Source organism: Strix aluco, chromosome 12 (assembly GCF_031877795.1).
Source record: "Strix aluco isolate bStrAlu1 chromosome 12, bStrAlu1.hap1, whole genome shotgun sequence".
NCBI classification, from domain to species: Eukaryota; Metazoa; Chordata; class Aves; order Strigiformes; family Strigidae; genus Strix; species Strix aluco.
This window is the reverse complement of record NC_133942.1, coordinates 4,265,839-4,279,486: the sequence shown is the minus strand read 5'-3', so window position 1 is coordinate 4,279,486 and position 13,648 is coordinate 4,265,839. Positions and strand designations below refer to the sequence as shown.

The following is a 13,648-nucleotide window of genomic DNA, read 5'->3' as shown; positions in this document are numbered from 1 at the left end:
CTACGTCAGGGCCGGGTCTATTCTGCAGTGTCACTGGAGGGATTCCTGGGGCCAGCTCTAGGAGGCTTTTCATCTCCAAACTGGAAAAAAAAAAAAAAAAAAAAAAAGGAAATTTGACTCTTTATCAAGATCTCTCCTCCCAGCACGGGTTGGGTGGGATTTAAGAGAGCCCTGGCTCTCCCCTTCCAAAGCTGCAGCCCAGCAGGGAGCCAGGCCCAGCACTGGAGGGAGAGGATGAGCAAAGGACGCACGGGAAGGTCTGAACCCCGAATTGCCTCAACTCCAACCCCTCCTGCTGCTGCAAAAAGGGTGAGGGGCTTTCTGCTTTTTTCCGGCAAGTGGGTAGGAGATGGGATAAAATCACCTCTTATGTTTTTTGACGGGTGAGGAAACGCTGGCCAGAGCTGCAGCACCACCAACCGCTGGGCGTCAAGCATTTGCTCCTGCAGGGAAAACGCATTTCCACAGCGACCGGGGAGCCCCGGTGCTCACCCCGAGGCGGGGAGCCGGCTGCCGCTACCACCCCGTTTCTGGGGGGGGTATGGGGGGGCTGTTTTAACCCCTTGGGGGTCCCACTCCCCTCACACGGGGCACAGCGAGCACCCCAGCCTGCGTGTGGAGAGCTGCCCGCGCTGAGGCAGCCCAGGGGGGGCCCAAGCCGCTGCCGGGCGTCGTGAGGAGCGGGAGAGGCGCCGCCTCGGAGCGGGAAGCAGCGCGCACCCCCCCGCCCCGCGCGGGGCACGCCGGGATAGGGGAGGAGTAAGGGGGGGCGCCACGCGGCGGGCGGGCGCCGCGCGCATGCGCCCCGGCCCATCCCCTCCGCCTCTCCCCCCCTCACCCCCCCCCACCTCCCCCCGGCGGGGCGGCGGCCCATAAAAGCCGGCGGGGCGGGCAGGGCTGCCTGCTGCTGTCGTTTCCCTCCTCTCCGGGATCCGCCCGCCCCTGCAGCGCCGCCCATGGCCTTCCCGCCGGTGAGGGGAGGGGGGAAGCGGGCGGGAGGGACACGTGCCGGCGGGCCCGGCGCCTCACGGAGCCGAGGGAGGAGGAGAGAGGCGGCGCGCGCGGTCCCTTTAAGGCCGCCCACCCGTCACGTGACTTCACACGTTGGCGGCGCGCGGCGGTAGGTGACGGAGGAGGGGGAAGGGGGGGGGGGGTGGGAAGCGGCGCTGAGGCAATTTCCCGCCCTTTTTCCGTGCGTGGCAGCGGAGCGGGGACGGGATCCCCTCCTCCTCTCAGGGGCCCGGCCTCGGGGGGGACCCCGAGCGCGGAGAGGCTGGACCCTGATGCTAAGTGAAGCCCTGAGGCCCAGCGGCTGCCCCCGCCCCCGAGGGAACGAGGCGCTCTGAGGGAGCTTCACCTCAGGGAACTCATCCACTGACCTGTGCTTCCTTTGGGTGCGAAGCCATTGCTGGAGGAAACTCAGTGGTCCCAGTCCAGTGAGGAAGCGGTGCCTGTGGTTGCCCTCATCCCAGGTTATTTGGGGGGTGAAGTTGAGCTGGAGGTGCTGAGTTCTGGTTCATGGGGGTGGGGTGTGTTTTGACTTGACTGGGTCTTGTCTGGTAGCAAGTAGTAGTTCTGAGTGCTTCTAAACTTTTTTTTTTAGCGTCCAAAGGGAAGGGAGTTGCTATTTTACTCTTAAACCAGGTGACCGCAAGCTCCCTGTAGCAAGACTGGCTTTTGTTAGTGACCTAGGAGACTTCGTCCCTGACTATGGTATATGGGCAAAGGCAAGAGACAAGTCTGAAAAAGAAGTTCTTTTACCCTTCAGTATTCCCCAGCTAAAACCAATTAATGCTCATTACCGCTGCTTTTGTGACTGGCTAGCCATGTGTGCTGGCAGCTGGAGCATTGGTGAGGGGCTCCAGTGGAGTGGTGCAAGGGGTGGGAACTTTGTTTTGTGAGGAGTTTCAGGATCCTGTTGCTTTGCTGCAGTTTATCTCAACTGGAACAATCTCCCTAAACCAATTAAAACCTTATTCTGCTTTGATAATGTGCTCATACAGGCTGCTGTGATATTGCTTGTTTCCAAAGCTGCTTGAGTGAGAGCTTCAAAATGTTTTGTTTCAAAAAAAAAAAAGTAGGTGCCTCGACAGGGAAATTTCTTTAAAAACAGGAATTTTGGCAAAATTGGTGTTGTTCTGAAGTCAGTGCTCCCCTGTAAAATAACACCATCAAAATCCCTTCCAGTTTTGATTCCAGCCGGGTGTGTTCAAGACCCTCTCTACACAGTAAACCCTGGGCGAGCTGCTTAAGCTCAGCCTTGCTCATGGTGAGGCTGATGCAGCCTAGCCTAACGCTGTTTGGGATGAGTTGGGTGTGTGAGCTTGTTGCTTTGTTAGTGGTGTTGCTTGGTAGGAACAGTTACACCAATACTGTGCTTTACATTGGTGTAGCTGACTTCAGCTTGGGAAGCAAAACATGCCATCAAAAAAGAACTTTGAGCTGCCTTTGATCAAAGTCTGGAGCCATCTTCTCTTGATTATGTTGAGACTGACACCCTTTTAACAGCATCTTAAACTTTGTCTCAGGATTCGAGGCCCTCTTGGCTGTAGCTACAGTGCTGAGAACCCCTTCAGGCATCAGCATGGCGCTGCCCCAGTGGGATTTCTGCGAAGGACATAAAAAGCAAAGGCTGAATTGTAGCTGAGGTGGATGAGCCTTGTCTGCTCCAGAGTGTCCCCAGGAGCTAATGCACATCTTGGCCATAGTGGCAGCCGAGCTGTGTTTAATGACTTCCCTAAGGATTAGGATATCCTAATCCTGTGCCAGTGCTGTTGTGATGCTGCGGGTTCTGCCTAGCCCTGGGATTTCATTATCTGTAGGTTTCCTGCAGGCGTGTCTGTCTCAGGGCTGTCGAGGTGCCTTCATTTCCACTTACCTTGGACATCTTTGGTGGCTTTTGCTGCACAAGTGCATGTTGTTCTTCTGACTGAGCTGCTGCAGGTTGTGCATGTGTTTCTGGAGCAGGACCTCCTGCAGGTAAACTGCAGCCATGGGGTTTACTTGGGGTTGATGGGATGGGAACTCCAGAGACCTGACAGCTGCTGTGCTTCAGCTGCTGGCTTCTTGATGCAGAGCCAGCAAACAAGAGCTCTCTACCATGGTGGTAAGGCTCACTGGTTGTCTTTCTGCTACTCTGAGGGAGTGGAAACTCCTCCTGATTTCAAATCAAGCCTGGTACTCCTTTTCTCACTCTGATGTGTTTTGTTTGGAGTGTTGGAGGTGCCTGGAGCCGAATTGTGCCCTCCTTGAGACTTCAGAGCATGCTGGGGATATATCTTCATGCTTGGACACGGGTTTTTGGCTAAGGGTTTTGCTGAGCCAGGATACGATGGACTGTACTCCTGTCTGAGATTCACTTTGCAGTGTCTTTGTGTGCGATGCTTCTTGGGTCTGTGTTCCAGATCTACCACAATGATTTAACCTGAAGCCTCTAAGTCGTTTGCTCTGTGGCCCTGCGTGCCTGCTGCAGGGAACTGAATTGCCCTTTTCATTTGTTTCTGATCTAGGAAGATCTCTAGAAGTTCTCAGCGCTTAAATGGAGGCTGGGTGTCTCACCAGGCATCAGGAAAGGCTGTTAGACTCCTGGTGACTTTAAATGACCTGTCAGCTGGATTGTGCTTCTGTATTGACTTGTTCATCCAGTGGCTGCACTGATAAAATGGTGTGTTGTCCTCTGGATTGGCACTGTGTGCCGCAGCAGGCGGGACCAGCTGAGAACGGCCATTGTTGGCTCACTGGTTACACCCCGGTGTTTCACACGGTGTGCCAGGTCACTGCTGGGGCCTGTGGAAGAAGGACCCACCAGTGCTCCTGGACTGGTGCCTCGGTGGAAGCAGAGGGGAGGGATCAGCAGCTCTGAGTGTGGGCTGTAGCTGGAGTTGTTGCTGTGTGGAGGACTTCCAGAGAAGCCTGAACAGGCAGTATGTGTTTAACTATTGCAAAATCCTTTGCGATGGAGCACTGAAAGCTAATCCTAGCTGGGCTCGAGTGCTCCTTTGCTTGTCTTGGCTTGGGGATGTGCGAGCAGAGCAGGTTCTGGAGGATGCAGCCTCAGGCATGGTATTTCCCTGTGCTTTGGTATTTACTCTGAGACTAAAAGATATGGGCGTGTTCTCCAGCTACATGTTTGCAAACTCTTTCCACTGGACTATCCAGGCTGCTGAAGGGTTTGGGCCCTGCGTGCTTTGGAGACCTGCAGAGCTCTTCTCGAAGGAGTATCTCGAGCTTAGGGAAGGTGAGCTTTACTGGAGGAAGGTATAGAGACATGAGCTGCTTCCTACAAGGGGTTGGATGCCAGCTCCTGTATCCAGGATGCTTGCGGTGTCTCTAGGATATCCTTGACAGTCTTAAGGTTAACAGCTCTGTAAGTGGAAGGAATTTTTGTGGAAATGCTTGGCTGTACTCTTACTGTTTTCTGTTTTCTTGTTTATAGCAGGACTGGTGCTGCCAGTTGTGGGAAGCATCAGATACTAAATGAGCAGGAATGGGTCAGGCGTTTGGTTTGCTGCTTGGGTTTATTTTTGTCTTGCTAGCACAAATTCCTAGGGAAAAGCTTTTTCCTCCTGCTGTAAGTGGTTCTTTAGCAGTAACAGGAGTAGAATATGGAGTTTCACACTTGTGCCAAAGCAGCCTGATGCGGCACTTCTTTTTATTAAAGATGACTGGTAATACTTTCTTAAATTGAGCTTCTGTACTCCTCAGCTGCTTTTTATAAAGATGACTTAAAGCTTGCTCTGCCTGCTTCCCCTTGCCTGAAGCTCACTTTCAGCCCTACCTGTTTCACTCTTGGCTTGTAAATGCTCCTGCATTGTGCCTGTAGAGCCCCAGGACCTTATATGGTGGTGGGCTGAGCCTTTCAGTAGACAAATATCCCGGACCCCAGCCCTGAATAGATAGATGTCAATAGCCTTAAACAGTCTGAAATCTTGAATCGATTGTTCAGGTCCTGCCTGGAGGTGTTGTGCCAGTTGACAACTCGGTAGCTTATTCCTGCTGCTTCCAGGACAGTTTCCCTTGCTTTTAGCTAAATGGTGGGGGGGAAGCTGTCATCTGTGGAGAAAACCATCGGATTGTATGTTGCAGCAGTAAAACTGCTCCTAATGACAGGGTGAGGGGGGAAATGCAAGTCCCCTGCTCCCGCTGGGATAAAGTTCCTGTGTCCGTGTGAAATTCAGTTTAGACCTGCCTTCTGCCACAGGCCACATACTGGAAAGATCAGTAAGGGATGATTTGAAAGTAAAACCAGCTAGGCGCTCCAGGCCTGCTAGTGAGTGAAGCAGGAGGGGTAATGTGGGGGAAGTCAGGCCCAAAACTCTTGTGGGAATGCATCCAGAAGGTAGATGTATTAAATGTCTCCTTGACAAGTACAAATGGCCCAATTTAGAGCTATAGGCTTCTGTGTCCTGGAGTAGCAGGGGCTTGTTTGCCAGCCTTGCTGCAATTCAGTCTTTGAATTTGGCTCTAACTCGATTTGCTTAATGGCAAGGATTCTGCTCTGGAGGCCAAGACTGGCGAGGTTGTGCCTTCCTGCTCTTTTCTTTAATGTGGGTCTTAATTGATAGCGATACCGTTTGCTCAGCATGTTCAGGAGCAGAGTTCTGCTGCAGTGGCTTTTGGGTGGCAGGAAGACCTGTCCTCAGTCCAGGAATGCTGGTTAGAGATTAAGTTTAGTGGCTTCTAGATTGGTAGAGGCTTGAATGTTGTGCAGCTGCATCGAAACAAGCCTGGATGTGAAAGTGGCTTGCAAGTAGAGCTGGGGGAAGCTCAGCTGCTCTCGCCAGTTCTCTGGACCAGCATCAGGAAGCAGGAGGGGTTTGATCTTTTTTAATGCAGAGGAAGCTTTACAAGACCTTTGGCTTGTTTAAGGTGGTCCCTGGTCCTAAAACCTTGATGCTGGTAAATCAATGCCCGTGGAGTGCTGTGCTAAAGCAGAGTTGGTTTGGGGTAACCGCCCTTTCTAGCCAGGAGTTGCTACCTAAAGGAAAGATCAGGATTTGATTCTCTGCCTTTCCAAGGGCGACCTCAGGATTTGGGGCTCTGTTTGATTAGCTGGGAAGCCATGTTTTTTCTGCAAGCCTGTTTTCTGAAGTGATTGTGTGGCTGAGTTGAGCTGTTCCAAGATGTTCAGAGGTCCCAACCATGGGTGGTGAGGTGAGCCTTACTCCCTTCTGCCATGCACAGGAGGTTTCTCATGGTGGCTGCCTTGACCATGAGCAACTCGCTTGTCCCCCAGTGTCAGGAGGCTGATTCTGGGCAGAAGATGCAATGCCCTTGTTAGTCAGATCTCTGCTTTAGTCTTGTGATGTGCTGAAGAAAAGCAGCAGGGAGCTTGTGTTAGCAACCAAAATAGTTTGAGTGCTGTGGCTGTTAGTCTAAACCTCATCTCAACTGTGGGGTGCTGGTACCAGTTTGTGACAGGGGCAGTCCTGGTCTTATGTGCTGTGCTGACAAATTGTTGACCTGTTTGCTTAACTGTTTCTTTAATGCCAAGAACTGTACTTGAGTGTTGCTAAGACCTGGAGCTAAAGCTAATGTGAGTATTGGAGGCAATCCAGACTTTCCACAATGTGTTGAAAGCCAAGCAGTGAGTACTAGCCCGCTTGACACTAATACTTCTTCTTTTTTACCAGAAAGAAGATACTGGGAGGAGCACAAAAGACTGCTGGGATAGCCCAGATGCCCCTGCACTTTCCACTTGCAGCAATGCAGATATTTTCCGCCGAATAAATGCAATGTTGGACAACTCTTTGGATTTCAGTGGAGTCTGCACCACGCCTGTCACAAAAAGCAAACGTGACATCCTGCCAGGTGATGTGTTTGGCTGGGTTCGAGGTGAGCTTGAGGATCTGGGGCTGGTGGAAGGGCAGAGTTGCTTGGTGGGACCTGGCAAATGTGTGGTGGTGGTAATCCTTGGTGGTGTGGTGGCTGGTGATCAGAGATGCTTAGAGTCAGGGTTAGTGCTGTTTTGGTACCAGGGTCTTCATTTGTGTGCCTGAAATGGATAACCCGGGTGTTCCCTGGCAACGTGGAGTTGCCAGGGAAGGCTTGCTTATCCCTGTGATGCTGTGGCTCACTCTGTGGGCAGGACGTGAGCTCTCGCTGCCTGACCTGCCAGCTTCTGGTGTAGATTGTTCCAGCAGACTCCTTTACAGTCTGCCTCTCCTGGAGGCAGGATTAATCTATTGGTGGTTAGTATGGCTGATCTGCTGCATATGTTAAAAATGCAAAAGAATTTTGAATAGTCGTGTCTGCTAAGGGTCAGTTAGTTGTGTATTTAAGAGCACACCAAAGCAGTACAGGTAGGTGAAGACTTTCTTGCAGAGCAAACTTGGGATTATGAAATCAGTGCTGCAAATTCTTGGTTCCTGTAGGCTGAGGGGAGTGGGCACATTCTGCCATTTTGCACTTGATCTGCCTCAAAACAGAAGGCTCCGTGCCAAAGCAAAGAGTGTTGGGTCCAATCTTACTTTTATGTAAGTGAAGGACATGCTTTTGTCCCTTTACAGTAGGCAAGATCTGCTAGTAAATGTACCTGCTGGGTGCCTGATGTTCCTCTTGCCAGTGCACTTCTGTGCAATGGTACTTGTGCCAAGGATTTGGGCACTTGAAAGATTGCTGCTGTTCCTCCAGCCTCTGAATTATAGGGTCAATAAACACATTGGCCATTATTGGAAACAAACTGACCCTCTGGACTTGTCCCAAAACAAAGTGGGAAGTAAAGGGAAAAACCTTACCAGCTGGTGACCTTGCAGGCTCCTGTAGGCAGAGAAGCTTTCTCTGCAGTCACTTGGAGACGGGGTTGTCTTGTGCTCATGGATAATCTGAGTTTTAATCAAATGGCTGTAAAAAAAGCTGCGGATGGGTGTCTGGGCATCCTGTGGGTCTGTTTGATGCTTGTGCAGTCCAACTTTGTTCTGGACTAGCAAAATGACTGCTACCAGATGACTTCCAGTGCAGCTTAATCTCCCGGGTATTTGAAGGGCTTAGCACTGTGGAGCAGGGGCTGATCTGGCCATGTGATCCTGTGCTGGCGCTGCAGAAATACCAGAGGAAGTGAATCGTTTGCTTCGAGGTACGGATCTATAGCCAGCATTGCTTGAAACGTGCCTAGTAAAACGGATATGCTGGCTACTCCTGAGCAGTTGCGTAGTGAATATTAACTAATTCAGGTCAGTGGTGTGGTTAGTGGTGCATTTTTAGAGATGTGCTGTTGTACTGAGCTGTTTAGACTTTTTTGTCCCTTGGCACAGTGGTAGTTATCTGATCTTGATGCACTGGAAGCGTAAGGGAGAAATAAACCTAAGTATTTTCTTTATTTCCTTACAATGAGTTCATGAAAGAGTTGTTTCTGGCTGCCTTGTTGAAATCTTAGCTATAGCCCTTCATATTCCATTTCTAATTTGGAATGGGAATGTTGCCTAATTAAGTTTTAGCTTCCTTGCCAAAGTTAACTTAGTTGACAAAGCAACTGTCCCTGCCCACTAGAGCAGATCCATCCTGTGAAGATGTGGGTTAGTTCTGGTTTTAGGTCTGGGCTTAGAAATGGCACATCAATTTTAATTTGCAGCACTGTCTTCTAGATTTTTAAAGTGCTTCTCTGAGGGACTGGGGTATTCATCTGGCAATGAAATGAACCTGCTTACTGACCTACTGCATGTAAATCTCTGCTTGGTCTGTCAGTTACTGTGGTATTTCTTGTGGATATCTGGAGCAGAGGGTCTTGCCTGGTGTGGAGCTGCTGAGAGGTGGTGCCTTGATTGGGAACTGGGTGAATTTCCCTTCAGTGGTGTTAAACTGTGCTTGTGTCTCAGGCTATCGCTGAGTAACTGCTATGGAAGACCTTGTAGGACAAGTACAGTGGGACTTCCATGTAAAAAAGGAGGCTTCCTCTAGTAAGCATTACTTCTGCTGCAGGCCAACCAGAGTTGTGCTTTTTGGGCCATCCTAAGCAGCTTTTCTTGTTCCTGGTGTAGCCGTTGAGGCCAGTCTCACATGTGGGTGCTGGTTGCTGGCACAGCCGCCTGTGCAGCACGGAGTCCCTGCTCAGCATTAGTTAACCTGAGAGGAGGCTTTTAGTTTGTATCAAATCCCTCGTGTGGTGGCACAAATGCTTGTGGTGGCATGAGGGCAGGGTTTGCTCGCTTCCCCAAGGATGCTGGGCACTGCTGAGTGAGGGCTAGAAAGTGGCTACCTTGGGTGCCCTGACCATTTAGGCTAATGGAAGCATGTGATCTTTCGGGAGGTGCCTCTGGGTTGTATAAGAGACTGGTAATGGATACGACCTGAGCTACCCTGGCCAGGCCAGCAGTTATCAGCTGTAAATATGGGGATGAGTCAGCATCTGCCCGTGCATAGGCAGTTCAGAGTTATTAGTCTACTTGCAGTCCCAGTCTTGTTTTGTTAGTGTCAGAGTCAGGACCTCTCACTAGGTAATGAGGGCCTAAATGCAGCAGTTCTGCAAGCTTCCTTCTGTCTCTGGATCAGAAAAGTGCATGAGCTGCTTCTGTTGTTTAATGTGTTGCTAATGAGCATCTTCTCCATGAAAAAGTTGGCACTGTCAGCAAGGACGTGAATCCTAGGACAGCTGTGATCGGCAAATGGGGAGGTGCTTCAGCACTTGGACCCTGGCCTAGGTTGTGGCTGTCTCTTGCAGAAATTCATACCTGCTGGCTGTGAGGCTGAGCAGCTGATTACTAAAATTCAGAAGAGAAAGCAGCTAACTGCTCCCTGTGCTGGGCAGATGGTCTAGAGCCTGAAGCTGGCTGTTGGAGCTGTTTGCCATGCCTTTGAGTGAACAAGACAAGGCTCTGCAGGATCAGTGTCTTGTGTTCAGTAAGCCTGGCTTCTGAGTAGGTGACCAGTGGAGTAGAGACCCTTGATCCCATGTGCTGTCTTGTCACTGCTCCTAGTTCAATCACTTGCGAAGAATTCATGAGCTTCTGGTGTTTTTTACTTGGTGCAGGAACAACTTGTAGTTAGGCTGTATTATCATGAAACTCATAGTTTGGGCGGTCTTTATGAGCCTGGAGATCCACCCTTAATGTATTAGCTCTAACAGGTGAAAGGACTGTCTTTTTTACATCTTAAACTCTTTTGGTGGGAGAGCTGGGGGAAGAGATTTTATTCCAGCAAGGGAAATACTTGTACTTTAATCTATTCATGGTCCCTCAAGCTTTTCAGTTGTCTTCCTCAGGTCAAACTAAATTTATCCTGGATTGGACTTGTGTTTAAGAAGCTCCTTTCAGCATTAAGAGGATTACACGTGGTGGAGAAGGGACGGCAGAAGTTTGTGACCTTTCACTAATGCTATTGGGGAAACACGTGTGGAGACACCTTACTCGATGCGATGAGGTGCGCAGCAAGGCGGTACTGGGAAGAAGAGATCAGTACAGCAGCAGGCTGAGCAATGTGAGAGAACGAGCTTATTCAGCAGTCCTGGCTCTGACACAGTTGGAGAGTTATCCAGATCTGGGCAGAGCTGTGTGACAGAAGGGACTGCCACTGGAGATTTAGCTTGCCATACCTAATGTTAAATCTCTGTAAAGATCAGTTTGCAGTTAATGATAATCCTTGGTGAACTTAGTTGCCTCGTCAAAACGATCTGAGTTGTCAGGCCCAGCCTGACCACCGCAGTGGTTCATGGGTGCTTGCTCCAGGAGTTCCCCAAGCACTAGGCATAGGTTGCTAGCCCAAACTGAAGGGACAGTGGAGCAGTGTGGTGAAAGCTGTAATTGTAGAACCTGTCTGGTAGCTTCTGGGACAGGATTGGATGGTGCTTCAAAACACCTGCCTTTCAGGCTGATTCACTCCTCCCTGGAGAATGGCAAAACTTCCTCAGCAAGGTTCTGTATAGTGCAGACATTAAGCTTTAGAGGCTTTTAGTGTGGTGTTTGGAGATGGGAGAGAGAATGTGGCCATGATAGAGGCAGTAGTCAACATCTACCAGCTCCACTTGTGCCAGTGCTGCTGGAGTGCAGCCTGTCCTTGGGCAACTGCTTTACAGGGCATGTGGTTCTCAGCTCCCAAATTTAAAGCTGATCTGCGTGTTCATCACCAGTCTGAATAAGAATGTGAGCAAAGCCAGTTTCTTAAGGTAGCAGGTGGTTTGTTTGCCAGGCTTTAAAGCTGGGCCTTGCTGGGTGGAAGGTGCTGCTACCAGATTTGGTTAAAAAACCTAAACCAGCTTTTGAAATCATCATCCTGTTCTGTAGGCACAACCTCCAGCTTAAGTAGAACAGTGACTAAAGCTCCCTCTTCGGCTCTTGCATGCTCATTTACTCACCTGGCTAAGCTGACTGGCTTCAACCGAAGGCAATGCTGGCTTAAAACAAATGGATTTAAAAGGATTTTAGGTACCCCAAATGTCCCAGCAGCATTGATTTCTTTTTCATTAAGCTCTGCTCATTTAACTGAGACAAAGCAGCCATTATTTTGCTACAAGTTGACAGTCCATTGTGTGAAGAAATGGGAGATGCTTAAATGACTTCCTGTGTGGGGGAGTGGCTTAAGGTGCCAAGTTCAGTGTAATGGCTGTTAGTTGTGGCCCATCAGGTCCTAATGATTCTCCGTGGCTGCTTTATTTAAGGAAAACTGAAGGACAAATGCAAACCCAGACTAGCTGATGACTAAACTGGCTTCCTGTTTGCTCTCAACTGCAGTCAATTAATGACCTATCACTTGTTTAGCCACCCGAAAAGTCCTCTCTGGTACTATAATGTAAATTCCTCTGTTCTTCACTGCCCTGCAGCCATGAGGAAACATGCCAGACAGGGCTAGATGCAGCTGACCAGGTGTGTGTGGTCTTGGACGAGGGCACAAAATGCTGTAAGATGCAGAGACCCAAAATGTAGTGCTGCTTGCCTGGAGTGCATGGGGTTAACAGGGTGCCTGAGGCACAGCAAGGCTGTGTGTTAGCAGGAGCTCACCTGGAGCTTGTCCCACATAAGTGCTGTATGCCAGGTACATGCATCCAGAATAGTGAAATTCAACACCTGTGCCCCAAAAGAAGTGTGCACCTACTGCTTTTGGTTTTGACCTTTATATTTCAAGTGTCACGTTAACAGGTCTTTGCCTACGTGGGCACAATGCTTTTCTGTACTGGAAGGTAGTTCTAGTAAATTGGTTTCTTCATCACATCTGCAAATGGGACCAGCTCATGGTGTTCTTCGGCAGAGAGCAGGGACTTGGCCTTGAGCTGTTGCACTCTGCAGCTGTTGCAAATTGGATGGTGTTGCTGAAGATCCAGCAGGTTTCCTGATGTACTCTGTCATTCTGGCTTTGGTGCTGTAATCCTGTGGCAGTCTCTCACTATTACTCTTGGAAGAGGTAGGTAGAGCAGCAAGACTTAGTTGCAATGCCCTCTCTGTTAGTTTCTTAAATAGTTGCTTGCCAGCTGTTCAAGTGTTTGTGGTTGTTGGAATAAGGCAGACTCCTTCATCTGGCTGTGAAACAGGTCATGCAGCAGCAAACGTCTCCACTTGAGGAATTTTTCCGATTACAGGGAAGATGCTTAGTTATGTATCGGGAAAACCTCTTGTAACTAGTAGGTTTATGCCTAACAAGAGCTTTCCTAAGCCCCTGATGATCCCCAGTGTACTTTAGGAATACAGTTGGCTCATCCTCAAAAAGCTTTCACTTGAGATTTGTTTGTCTTGTGTGCAAAATGTATTTGAGAAGCTTAATTTTCAGGGATGCAATTTCTAGCCTTTAAAACTGGAGGTGTAAAGAGGTGTGAGGCAAACCAATGCTTTTGCTGTGAGCTGCCTTCCCATTTGTGATCCCAGGGCTGCAGAAATGCTGGCCTTGCCCCTTGCTTCTCCAGATTTGGTTTGGAAGTTCAGCCTTGGTCAGAGCTCTAGTCCACAAGGTAGGTTGCACACAGAGGTGAGTCTGGTTCTGTCAGTGAACAGAGCTTACAGCTGAGTTCTGCTTATGCTTCCCCTGATCTGTACACTTGGGCCTTTTTTTGTAGAGGGGCCTCCCCAATGCTCAGGTTCTGCTAGAAATTACCATCTGGGAGCAAAGGGAGACCTCTTTGTGACGGCAGAGGTGGTAGGAGTGGGATCTAGCTTGTTTGGCTCGTGTTTGCTTACTTATTCTGTTGTGACCTTTCTCTGGATTTTCTCACTTTTCAAGCTTAACCCATTTGCTGGATTTTTAGCTGGCTTTGGTCTAGGTCTGGAAGACTCAAACATCTGAACATCATTGTGCTTGAATGAAGTGTTACCTTTCAAGACTAAGTCTGGCAAAGAGATGCTGTTGCTACGGGACGGGGACTGAATCATGCTCAGCTCTCCCCATGCTACCTTAACCCGCCTGCCACAAACTGCCTGTGGATCACAGCTCCTGGTGCCAGTCCCTGCTTGCCTTTTCCACACAGGCTTAGGCTGTAATTTTCTAAATATTTTCCTGTTTCAAATGCCTGGTTGGTGCAGCCACGCTGCATACCAGATCAGGGGAATGAGCCAGGCTTAAAACTAACTCCCTGTGTCTTGGTTTTAACCAGATCAGCTTCCCAGCCCAGCTTCCTGGGTGGAAACTCATCTGCCTAAACTGGTGTAAGTGAGGAGGGAGTGCTGGGTGGGGTCAAGTGACTGGGGCTGCAGCTTGTGTAAGCTGTCTGGGCTGGCAGAGTTTAACTGCAGGT

At 49.8% G+C, this 13,648-nt stretch overlaps 1 protein-coding gene across 3 annotated transcripts in view; it reads left to right on the top strand.

The window, feature by feature from the left end:
- Positions 1–893: 893 nt before the first annotated feature.
- The window catches only part of CPEB1 (cytoplasmic polyadenylation element binding protein 1), a 42,630-nt gene continuing 29,875 nt past the window's right edge, over positions 894–13,648 (top strand). For 2 of the 3 annotated variants that reach the window (XM_074837019.1, XM_074837018.1), the window contains exons 1-2: positions 894–971; positions 6,633–6,810. In XM_074837019.1, coding sequence (XP_074693120.1) covers positions 957–971; positions 6,633–6,810 — 193 coding nt within the window. In that variant the 5' untranslated portion in view covers positions 894–956. Of the gene's footprint in view, positions 972–1,044; positions 1,121–6,632; positions 6,811–13,648 lie in introns of those variants that run through there. The other variant, XM_074837020.1, reaches the window with a different exon arrangement.